At 46.5% G+C, this 12,967-nt stretch overlaps 2 protein-coding genes across 2 annotated transcripts; both read right to left on the bottom strand.

Moving 5' to 3' along the window:
* Nucleotides 1-1,726: 1,726 nt before the first annotated feature.
* Nucleotides 1,727-2,585, bottom strand: LOC109768924 (pleckstrin homology domain-containing protein 1). Its single transcript, XM_020327657.4, has one exon. The coding sequence runs from the start codon at nucleotides 2,479-2,481 to the stop codon at nucleotides 2,023-2,025; it is 459 nt and encodes a 152-aa protein (XP_020183246.1). The 5' UTR covers nucleotides 2,482-2,585; the 3' UTR covers nucleotides 1,727-2,022.
* Nucleotides 2,586-3,796: 1,211 nt separating this feature from the next.
* LOC109768927 (pleckstrin homology domain-containing protein 1-like) lies at nucleotides 3,797-4,766 on the bottom strand. Its single transcript, XM_020327659.4, has one exon. It carries the CDS (start codon nucleotides 4,434-4,436, stop codon nucleotides 3,951-3,953), a length of 486 nt encoding a protein of 161 aa, XP_020183248.1. The 5' UTR covers nucleotides 4,437-4,766; the 3' UTR covers nucleotides 3,797-3,950.
* Nucleotides 4,767-12,967: the final 8,201 nt, after the last annotated feature.

Below are 12,967 nucleotides of genomic sequence, written 5' to 3'. Positions count from 1 at the left end.
CCTTCCCACACTTGAACTTGTTTGGATGTTTATGGTCTGCTTTATATACAAAGCGAGTTTCCGCTTGTTTCAAGAGGTAAGGATTCATTCGGTCTGACAAAGTTACAAGTGAAGGTAAAAATCTGAACGAAATAAGTCAGGATTTCGGTTGCAAGCTGGAACAGTACAAAGTTCGGGACAGGTCTTCCTTCCGGGACCTGGACAGTTTCAAAAAGAAGTCAGGATTTTTCGTTCAACTGGATGAAGTTGTGACAAGTAGCAGAAGCTTTACTTGGAAAATTCTGGATATATACTAGATTTACAGATGTCGATTAATAGCATCAACAACAGATTTGCAGACATTGACAAAGTTATAAGTCAGCTCTATTGCCAACTTGTTCTCCAAATGAATCCTCTCAGATCAAATTACTGATCATGATTACAATAGGATTGTCTGATCTAAGAGAAGCAACATACAAATCCTGGTAAGCCAAATCAACCGTATGGTAATGTGAACATAGTGGACAGTAATTAAGTACAGCAAGCTCAAAAGCTGCAGTTACATCACAAAAGGCCATGTACCACATTTACAAATCTGGCATATGAACAAAATATTGAAGAGCATGTCACAGGTACAACGACACTAGCTAAAATAGAAGCCTACCAAATGTAATGCTGAAAATTCAAACTATGTTGATTTTCGTCAGAAAACTACCAGTGGAGCTGCAAAGATCCCTGTGGGATACAAAAATGTACCCTTAACAAGTTAAACTGGTATAAGCATCATATTTCATAGGTCATGCACCAGAACCTAGCTGCCCAATCTCAACCAGGAGTCTGCATTCCCAACCGAACTTACATTCATATACCTGTTTCAAAATAGACGCGGAGTGTCGTCTCCAAGCTCCAAACATATAAGTTGCCAAGTTGGCATATAAAAATATGTGAACTTTATCCCACTTCAATACTTTGGTACATTTAACAGATAAATGCGTCTACAGAACATTATCTTGCTGGGCATGCAAAGCAAGTATCCTCAAATCAGAGATACGCATATAACATTCGTAAGTCAGGAAATAAAATAATTAATTAGAGAAACAGAAAAATCACATCTACCCAACTCGCCTGCGCAAGACAGAGTTATCTTATCAGGGTGTACTGCGAAACTATTATCTCCGTAAGTGCAATTTTTTTTTTTTTTTTGCAGGAACATAAGTACAATACTAACCACATGTATCTACCACATGACGGCACAATAATGTTAGGAATGATGTTAGCATTCAGCTCTTGAGCCTAGCCATTTCCAATGATGAGATGGGGACCTGCCATCTTCAGTAATGAGGTGGAGGAATATAATTGGAGGTATCATTACTCATAACACCACTGTTTACAGCTGTTTTCACATGATTTGCTTATAACCATATTGATGTACTTAAATACTGCTACTTGCAGCTTTGCAGATGTTCTCAACATGGTTAAGCGATTAGCACAAAAGCTATTTTAAGTGATAAGCTTATAAAAACACAAGCACTACATATCTATCCATGTTAATATGGAACGCAACCATTTTTTTCTGTGCACAAGCACTGCTTTGAGTTCATCATGGTCAACTAAACGCTGGAGTAGGCAAACCAAGATGTTGATCGAACAAGATACAATGCATTGCATGATTTTACGGTTAGCAGCCCACTACATATCCACTCATAACAGGCCAAATATTAACAGACAATTAGATACACAGAAGATAAAAACACCGAGAAACATCCCCTTGTTCAATTTGCTACGGCTTGAGATATACACTTGGATAAGAACGTTCAAGGACCAAATACAAATCGAACAGTACTTAAGAAAGTTATAAGAACAAAACCGATCCATAGTATAAATAAAGACACCTAAAATCACTAATAATATACAGGTGCATACATCATATCTGTGGAAAATATGAACTAAAAGAATAAATATGACAAAGACGATGTAGAACAGTAGAATTACAGGTGCCACCGCCTCACCGGTCCTTTAGCTCACCCGAATCAATCGACGAATCTATGATTTGCCGCCGGCCGCGGGGCGGCCGCTGTCGTAGTCGACGATCTCGTCGTCGGTCATGGACCGGGAGTGCTGGACAATGGAGCGGCCGATGGAGTTGATCCAGTCTTCCTTCTCCTTGTCGGAGTCGGCGACGAAGTACATGGTCTCGCCCGGGGTGGAGAGCTCGAAGGCGAACTTGCGGTTGAGCACGTCCTCGGCGCCCTTGACGGTGAGGCAGGAGGCGACGGCGATGACGCCGCGGGGCACGGAGGCGCGCGTGACGGTCGAGTCCTTGAACCAGAAGAGCTTCCCCTGCTTGAGCACGAACCACCGCCGCCGCCACGTCTTGATGTACTCGCCCTGCTTGTCCAGCCACCCGCCGCGCTCCGGCTCGCGCCAGAACTCGACGCCGTCCGTGGCGTCCGCGGGCGGGGCGCCGGTGCCCATCACCGCTCGCCACAGGCTCGCCGCCATGAGATGCGGAGGGATTTGGGGATCGGGCCGGGCGGATCGGGAGAGTTCGTTCGGTTGGTTTTTTCCCCCTGGTTTTGACGGAACGGGACTGATTTGTATCGGTGTATCTGCGTTGCTCACGTGGATAGAAACAACTTAAAAGGCAACTCATAAGAAAAAAACTTAAAGTCATCGGCTCATCGCAGAGAGAGTCCAGGTTTTCTTTTTCTCGCCGGACAGCGTCTCCAACGCGGACCCTTAAACACCCACGGCCGTCGCAACCGTGCGATGTCCGAATGTGTTTTGCCTTCCAAAGCGGATCTACATGGGTCCGCTAACGGGTTTGAACACTTTCTTTTTTTGCAAATTCGAGACGAAATGGGGTGGTCGATCGTCCGGTATAGGGTTTAGGGTTTTTTCTTCCTTCCAATTTTTAGTTGAATGGTCAAAATATTGATTGATTTTGTGTAAATTATGTCTGAACTTTAATAAAATCCGACTTGTTTGATAAATTTCGTTCGGTTTGTTAAACTTGTTTTGAAATGTATGTGGATAGCATTGGATGACCCCCTCCCACATTCATATCCGCGGACTGCCCCCTCCCTCGGTTCGCGAACAGTTACGGTGTTCGGTTTGCGAGTCAGCGTTGGAGATACCCTTATCCGCCCATTCTATCGAAGGCGTTAACTCGTCTACGGGGAGTATTTTTTACATCTACTGGGAGTTGTTATTGGAAAAAAAATCTTGAGAAAAACTTCCAATATTTATCAAACATGCTGACAACATAAAAGAACACAAGAAGCGATGAGCCAAAGACGCATCGTCATCGTTGACCCTTCCTCATCGAAGTCGGACAAACCTAGACAGTTGAGAAGTCGTCATGCTAAGGTCCTAGGACCAGTGCACTAGATCGAAAGGATCCAACATCGACGAACGAAGACTGGATCAAGTGGATACACACATCAATCCCACATGATCTGTCGAAAACATACATCCACATGCACTCCGACGACGCTAGTTGCACCTGAAAGTATAATCATGCCCTTAATCATATTTTAATATTGATGACAATATACTTACGTTGATTAAGTGTGTATATATATATATATATATATATATGATATTAATTCCCTTGGCATCATTGCGTGATCGTGGACCCGTCAAACAAGATATGACTCAAGCGTGAGGGGACTAGCATAGCCTTTTTATTTAAATCTTAAGTTATATCATCTCGTACTATTAATAAAACGATTAAAAGGAGAGGGGTTCATTTAAATTTGCTCATCATCTTTGCCACATTCATCCTACTTTTTCACATCTCTACATAACACAAAAATTACTTGGTAAAATTTCTTGTGAATTTATTTTCGAGAATACATCAATGACGTATCATATTCTTATAGGAGAAGATAGAGAGTTATTATTACAAGAAACCGTCAACAAATGCGAAATCCACAGCAACACACCGACACCAACACACTACACATAGCCTACTCTCCCACAAAAGGATCTAAACCTCCTGCTCCAAACCCTTCGCGCAGCGTGTCCACCATGTGAAAAATTTCATCCCATGTGGTCCCTGCAGGAGCGGCGAGTGGGAGGACAATGGAGTTGATCCACTCCTCCTTCTGCTTCTCGGAGCCGGCGGCGAAGTACATGGTCTCGCCCGGGGTGGAGAGCTCGAAGGCGAACTTGCGGTCGAGCACGCCCTCGGCGCCCTTGACGGCGAGGCAGGAGGCGAGGAAGATGACGCCGCGGGGCACGGACGCGTGGTCGACGGCCGAGTCCTTGAACCAGAAGAGCATCCCCTGCTTGAGCACGAACCACCGCCGCCGCCACGTCTTGGTGTGCTCCCCCTGCTGGTCCAGCCACCCCGCGCACTCGGGCTGGTGCCAGAACTCGATGTAGTCCAGGAAGTCCGCGTCCGCGGCCGGTGCGCCGGCGCCCATCGCCTCTCGCCACAGGCTCGCCGCCATGAGACGTGGAGGGATTTGGGGATCCGGTCGGGCGAGTCGGGAGATTTTCTGGGGACAGTTCGTTCGTTCGGTTGGGTTTCCCCCCTGGGCCCTGCTTTTAACGGAACGGGCCGGGCTGGAGTCGGACTGTGTGCTGTACTACCGAGCTGGTTTGTATCGGTATCGGTATAGATGCGTTGCTCACATGGATAGCAACAATCCCTCAAAATAAAACGGAGTTGGATAGCAACAATTTGAATCATCGCAGAGAGAGAGAGAGAGTCGGACGTCTCTCCTCGTTCGCCTTACCTCTCGAAGGCATTTGTCAACTTTCAATATTTTTCATTAAACAAAGATGGACATGGCTAGGGAGTGCTGTTGCGCTCGTTTGTTGTTTTGAACGCATTGCCATATATAGTAAGTGCATGTCGTTATGTCCAGCTGTGTACTGCGGAAAAGGAAATTGTTTGGTCATATCCCATAGCGCACGTGACTACCGATTGAATCAGCCTAGATCCTTTCCCATGTGCATTTATTTGGGGTTTAAAAAGTTGTAAAAGTCATAACTTTTGATTCAAGCATCAAAATCCAGTTCCGTTTTCACAGTCAGGTTTCTGACGACGAGTTCTTCAAAACTAGATCTCATATGAGTTGGTTTCGTCAATTTTTTTTAAGGTAACTTTGGGTGCAATGGAGTCAACTATAGTGCTATTGGGGAGCAACTTCTTCTTTTTAGCCTAGTTGGACTTCTTTTTGGCCTAGTTGGACTAACTATTAGGTTGGTTTGCATAAAAACAAGAAAAATCACACAAAACATAAGGCATCTTTAGTGTACATACAAAGCAACTTCACTGCACTATGTATATTTGTCAGTTTTGCTAACATTATTCCAACTTGTGTATCATGGCTGCTCAATTGCCTATTGTTGAGTTGCAAACGGTTGATGTTCAATTGCCTATAAATGCTATAAATTGCCTATAATTGATGCCTAGTTGCCTGCTACTGGTAATTAGTTGCCTATAATTGTTGCTCAGTTGCCTAATTTTGTTAAAATAGTTGCCTCGAATATTATGAAGTTATTTATCATTGTTTTTCTAAGTTGCCTACAGACACTCTGAAGTGGCCAAGATTCATCATCATGTTGCCTACCATAACTAGCAATATATAGCAGACACAAGAGCATCATCGGTAGACTACATCATAGTATTGTAGGCAATTTAGAAACACCGACATACGAGCATGAACAATAGGCAACTTAGAAGTACCGATGAGGAAGTTAGGAGAATGTTAGACAAAATTAATTAGGACACACAATGTAGTGACGTTGCCTGCTTTTAGCACTAGAGTTGCCTCTTGTGGAAAGAAAGTTGCTCATAAAGGTGATGTGATATTATCTACCTCGATTTGGTGGTTGTTCTGTATTATTAGTTAGTTGCTTATTGTTGCTAATTAATTATTTTTAGGAGTGGAGTTGCTTCTGTTTAGCATTAAAGTTGCCTCATCTAGCATCAAAGTTACTTTTAAAACTAAGTAGCATTAGCAACTTAGATCCAAAGTCGCCTATGTATGAAACTAAGTTGTATGCAACTAAGGATGATGTTAAGCTACTAGCTAGTCATGGTAGCCCCCTTAGGATACTATTAGACTAACTTGAAAACTAAGTTGCCTACAATACTATAAAGTTGCTTACGAATGATGCTCAGTTGCCTACTGTTGGGGACCGTAGCAGAAATTTAAAATTTTCTACGCATCACCAAGATCAATCTATGGAGTCATCTAGCAACGAGAGCGATGAGTGCATCTACATACCCTTGTAGATCGCGAGCGGAAGCGTCCAAGAGAACGGGGTTGATGGAGTCGTACTCGTCGTGATCCAAATCACCGATGATCCTAGCGCCGAACGGACGGCACCTCCGCGTTCAACACACGTACGGTTGGGAGAGACGTCTCCTCCTTCTTGATCCAGCAAGGGGGAAGGAGAGGTTGATGGAGATCCAGCAGCACGACGGCGTGGTGGTGGAAGCAGCGGGGATCTCGGCAGGGCTTCGCCAAGCTCAGCGAGAGGGAGAGGTGTTACGGGGGGAGAGGGAGGCGCCAGGGGCTTAGGTGCGTAGCCCTCCCTCCCCCTCCCCTTTATATAGGGGCCCTGGGGGGCGCCGGCCCCTGGAGATCCCATCTCAAGGGGGGGCGGCGGCCAAGGGGGGACTTGCCCCCCAAGTCAGGTGGGGCGCCCCCCACCCCCAGGGTTTCCAACCCTAGGCGCAGGGGGAGGCCCATGGGGGGGCGCACCAGCCCACCAGGGGCTGGTTCCCTTCCCACTTCAGCCCATGGGGCCCTCCGGGATAGGTGGCCCCACCCGATGGACCCCCGGGACCCTTTCGGTGGTCCCGGTACAATACCGGTGACCCCGAAACTTTCCCGGTGGCCGAAACTGGACTTCCTATATACAAATCTTCACCTCCGGACCATTCCGGAACTCCTCGTGATGTCCGGGATCCCATCCGGGACCCCAAACAAATTTCGGGTTACCGCATACTAATATCTCTACAACCCTAGCGTCACCGAACCTTAAGTGTGTAGACCCTACGGGTTCGGGAGACACGCAGACATGACCGAGAACACTCTCCGGTCAATAACCAACAGCGGGATCTGGATACCCATGTTGGCTCCCACATGCTCCTCGATGATCTCATCGGATGAACCACGATGTGGAGGATTCAAGTAATCCCGTATACAATTCCCTTTGTCAATCGGTACGTTACTTGCCCGAGATTCGATCGTCGGTATCCCAATACCTCGTTCAATCTCGTTACTGGCAAGTCACTTTACTCGTTCCGTAATGCATGATCCCGTGACTAAATACTTAGTCACATTGAGATCATTATGATGATGCAATACCGAGTGGGCCCAGAGATACCTCTCCGTCATACGGAGTGACAAATCCCAGTCTCGATCCGAGCCAACCCAACAGACACTTTCGGAGATACCTATAGTGCACCTTTATAGCCACCCAGTTACGTTGTGACGTTTGGCACACCCAAAGCATTCCTACGGTATCCGGGAGTTGCACGATCTCATGGTCTAAGGAAATGATACTTGACATTAGAAAAGCCTCAGCAAACGAACTACACGATCTAGTGCTATGCTTAGGATTGGGTCTTGTCCATCACATCATTCTCCTAATGATGTGATCCCGTTATCAATGACATCCAATGTCCATGGTCAGGAAACCGTAACCATCTATTGATCAACGAGCTAGTCAACTAGAGGCTCACTAGGGACATGTTATGGTCTATGTGTTCACACATGTATTAAGATTTCCGGATAACACAATTATAGCATGAACAATAGACAATTATCATGAACAAGGAAATATAATAATAACCATTTTTATTATTGCCTCTAGGGCATATTTCCAACAGTCTCCCACTTGCACTAGAGTCAATAATCTAGTTACATTGTGATGAATCGTACACCCATAGAGTTCTGGTGTTGATCATGTTTTGACCGTGGAAGAGGTTTAGTCAACGGATCTGCGACATTCAAATCCGTATGTACTTTACAAATATCTATGTCTCCATTTTGAACATTTTCACGAATAGAGTTGAAGCGACGCTTGAGGTGCCTGGTCTTCTTGTGAAACCTGGGCTCCTTGGCAAGGGCAATAGCTCCAGTGTTGTCACAGAAGAGAGTCATTGGCCCCGATGCATTGGGAATAACTCCTAGGTCGGCAATGAACTCCTTCATCCAGATTGCTTCATGTGCTGCCTCCGAGGCTGCCATGTACTCCGCTTCACATGTAGATCCCGCCACGACGCTTTGCTTGCAACTGCACCAGCTGACTGCCCCACCATTCAAAATATACACGTATCCGGTTTGTGACTTAGAGTCATCCAGATCTGTGTCGAAGCTAGCATCGACGTAACCCTTTACGACGAGCTCTTCGTCACCTCCATAAACGAGAAACATATCCTTAGTCCTTTTCAGGTACTTCAGGATGTTCTTGACGGCTGTCCAGTGTTCCATGCCGGCATTACTTTGGTACCTTCCTACCAAACTCACGGCAAGGTTTACATCAGGTCTGGTACACAGCATGGCATACATAATAGACCCTATGGCCGAGGCATAGGGGACGACACTCATCTTTTCTCTATCTTCTGCCGTGGTCGGGCATTGAGCCGTGCTCAATCTCACACCTTGCAATACAGGCAAGAACCCCTTCTTGGACTGATCCATATTGAATTTCTTCAATATCTTGTCAAGGTATGTGCTTTGTGAAAGACCTATGAGGCGTCTCGATCTATCTCTATAGATCTTGATGCCTAATATGTAAGCAGCTTCTCCAAGGTCCTTCATTGAAAAACACTTATTCAAGTAGGCCTTTATACTTTCCAAGAATTCTATATCATTTCCCATCAACAGTATGTCATCCACATATAATATGAGAAATGCTACAGAGCTCCCACTCACTTTCTTGTAAACACAGGCTTCTCCATAAGTCTGTGTAAACCCAAACGCTTTGATCATCTCATCAAAGCGAATGTTCCAACTCTGAGATGCCTGCACCAGCCCATAAATTGAGCGCTGGAGCTTGCATACTTTGTCAGCATTCTTAGGATCGACAAAACCTTCCGGCTGCATCATATAGAATTCTTCCTTAAGGAAGCCGTTAAGGAATGCCGTCCATTTGCCATATTTCATAGTCGTAGAATGCGGCAATTGCTAACATGATTCGGACGGCCTTCAGCTTCGCTACGGGTGAGAAGGTCTCATCGTAGTCAACTCCTTGAACTTGTCGATAACCCTTAGCGACAAGTCGAGCTTTATAGATGGTAACATTTCCATCCGCGTCCGTCTTCTTCTTAAAGATCCATTTATTTTCTATCGCTCGCCGATCATCGGGCAAGTCTGTCAAAGCCCACACTTTGTTTTCATACATGGATCCTATCTCGGATTGCATGGCTTCAAGCCATTTGTTGGAATCTGGACCCGCCATTGCTTCTTCATAGTTCGAAGGTTCACCGTTGTCCAACAACATGATTTCCAGGACAGGGTTGTCGTACCACTCTGGTGCGGAACGTGTCCTTGTGGACCTACGAAGTTCAGTGGTAACTTGATCATGATCGTCATCATTAACTTCCTCTCTAGTCGGTGCAGGCACCACAGAAACATTTTCTTGTGCTGCGCTACTTTCTGGTTCGAGAGGGGTCATCTCATCAAGTTCCACTTTCCTCCCACTTACTTCTTTCGAGAGAAACTCTTTCTCCAGAAGGACCCGTTCTTGGCAACGAAGATCTTGCCTTCGGATCTGAGGTAGAAGGTATACCCAATGGTTTCCTTAGGGTATCCTATGAAGACGCATTTTTCCGACTTGGGTTCGAGCTTTTCAGGTTGAAGTTTCTTGACATAAGCATCGCATCCCCAAACTTTAAGAAACGACAGCTTAGGTTTCTTTCCAAACCATAATTCATACGGCGTCGTCTCACCGGATTTCGACGGGGCCCTATTTAAAGTGAATGCGGCAGTCTCTAAAGCATAACCCCAGAATGATAGTGGTAGATCGGTAAGAGACATCATAGATCGCACCATATCCAATAGAGTGCGATTACGACGTTCGGACACACCATTACGCTGAGGTGTTCCAGGCGGCGTGAGTTGTGAAACAATTCCACATTTCCTTAAGTGTGTGCCAAATTCGTGACTCAAATATTCCCCTCCACGATCTGATCGTAAGAACTTTATTTTCCTGTCACGTTGATTCTCAACCTCACTCTGAAATTCCTTGAACTTTTCAAAGGTCTCAGACTTGTGTTTCATTAAGTAGACATACCCATATCTACTCAAGTCATCAGTGAGGGTGAGAACATAACGATAGCCACCGCGAGCCTCAACGCTCATTGGACCACACACATCAGTATATATGATTTCCAATAAGTTGGTTGCTCGCTCCATTGTTCCGGAGAACGGAGTCTTGGTCATTTTGCCCATGAGGCATGGTTCGCACGTGTCAAATGATTCATAATCAAGAGACTCCAAAAGTCCATCTGCATGGAGTTTCTTCATGCGTTTGACACCAATGTGACCAAGGCGGCAGTGCCACAAGTATGTGGGACTATCATTATCAACCTTACATTTCTTGGCATTCACACTATGAATATGTGTAACGTCACGTTCGAGATTCATTAAGAATAAACCATTGACCAGCGGGGCATGACCACAAAACATATCTCTCATATAAATAGAACAACCATTATTCTCGGATTTAAATGGGTAGCCACCTCGCATTAAACGAGATCCAGATACAATGTTCATGCTCAAAGCTGGCACTAAATAACAATTATTGAGGTTTAAAACTAATCCCGTAGGTAAATGTAGAGGTAGCGTGCCGACGGCGATCACATCGACCTTGGAACCATTCCCGACGCGCATCGTCACCTCGTCCTTCGCCAGTCTCCGCTTATTCCGCAGCTCCTGCTTTGAGTTACAAATATGAGCAACCGCACCGGTATCAAATACCCAGGAGCTACTACGAGCGCTGGTTAGGTACACATCAATAACATGTATATCACATATACCTTTGGTATTGCCGGCCTTCTTATCCGCTAAGTATTTGGGGCAGTTCCGCTTCCAGTGACCGTTTCCCTTGCAATAAAAGCACTCAGTCTCAGTCTTAGGTCCATTCTTTGTCTTCTTCCCGGCAGCTTGCTTACCGGGCGCGGCAACTCCCTTGCCGTCTTTCTTGAAATTCTTCTTACCCTTGCCTTTCTTGAACTTAGTGGTTTTATTCACCATCAACACTTGATGTTCCTTTTTGATCTCCACCTCCGCTGATTTCAGCATTGAATATACCTCAGGAATGGTCTTTTCCATCCCCTGCATATTGAAGTTCATCACAAAGCTCTTGTAGCTAGGTGGGAGCGACTGAAGGATTCTGTCAACGACCGCGTCATCCGGGAGATTAACTCCCAGCTGAGACAAGCGGTTGTGCAACCCAGACATTTTGAGTATGTGTTCGCTGACGGAACTATTCTCCTCCATCTTACAACTGTAGAACTTGTCGGAGACTTCATATCTCTCGACCCGGGCATGAGCTTGGAAAACCATTTTCAGCTCTTGGAACATCTCATATGCTCCGTGCTGCTCAAAACGCTTTTGGAGCCCCGGTTCTAAGCTGTAAAGCATGCCGCACTGAACCAGGGAGTAATCATCACTACGCGACTGCCAGGCGTTCAGAACGTCTTGAGTTGCTGGGAAAACAGGTGCATCACCTAGCGGTGCTTCAAGGACATATGCTTTCTTGGCAGCTATGAGGATAATCCTCAGGTTACGGACCCAGTCCGTGTAGTTGCTACCATCGTCTTTCAGCTTGGTTTTCTCTAGGAACGCGTTGAAGTTGAGGGCAACATTAGCGTGGGCCATTTGATCTACAAGACTGTTGGGGAACGTAGCAGAAATTCAAAATTTTCTACGCATCACCAAGATCAATCTATGGAGTAATCTAGCAACGAGGGGAAGGGGAGTGCATCTACATACCCTTGTAGATCGCGAGCGGAAGCGTTCAAGAGAACGAGGTTGATGGAGTCGTACTCGTCGTGATCCAAATCACCGATGATCCTAGCGCCGAACGGACGGCACCTCCGTGTTCAACACACGTACGGAGCGGGGACGTCTCCTCCTTCTTGATCCAGCAAGGGGGAAGGAGAGGTTGATGGAGATCCAGCAGCACGACGGCGTGGTGGTGGAAGTAGCGGGATTCCAACAGGGCTTCGCCAAGCGCTGCGGGAGGAGGGAGATGTGTCACGGGAGGGAGAGGGAGGCGCCAGGGCTTAGGTGTTGCTGCCCTCCCTTCCCCCCACTATATATAGGGCCAAGGGAGAGGAGGGGGCGCAGCCTTGGCCCTTCCTCCAAGGAAGGGTCCGGCCAGGGAGGAGTCCTTCCCCCCCAAGGCACCTCGGAGGTGCCTTCCCCCTTTAGGACTCTCCCTTTTTCTTATCTCTTGGCGCATGGGCCTCTTGGGGCTGGTGCCCTTGGCCCATATAGGCCAAGGCGCACCCCCTACAGCCCATGTGGCCCCCCGTGGCTGGTGGACCCCCGGACCCCTTTCGGCACTCCCGGTACAATACCGATAAAGTGCGAAACTTTTCCGGCGACCAAAATAAGACTTCCCATATATAAATCTTTACCTCCGGACCATTCCGGAACTCCTCGTGACGTCCGGGATCTCATCCGGGACTCCGAACAACTTTCGGGTTACCGCATACTAATATCTCTATAACCCTAGCGTCACCGAACCTTAAGTGTGTAGACCCTACGGGTTCGGGAGACAGGCAGACATGACCGAGACGACTCTCCGGTCAATAACCAACAGCGGGATCTGGATACCCATGTTGGCTCCCACATGCTCCTCGATGATCTCATCGGATGAACCATGATGTCGAGGATTCAATCAATCCCGTATACAATTCCCTTTGTCTATCGGTATGTTACTTGCCCGAGATTCGATCGTCGGTATCCCTATACCTTGTTCAATCTCGTTACCGGCAAGTCTCTTT

This window comes from Aegilops tauschii, chromosome 3 (assembly GCF_002575655.3).
Source record: "Aegilops tauschii subsp. strangulata cultivar AL8/78 chromosome 3, Aet v6.0, whole genome shotgun sequence".
NCBI classification, from domain to species: domain Eukaryota; kingdom Viridiplantae; phylum Streptophyta; class Magnoliopsida; order Poales; family Poaceae; genus Aegilops; species Aegilops tauschii.
Note: the sequence above shows the minus strand (reverse complement) of the source record. Positions and strands in the feature narration are given on the sequence as shown.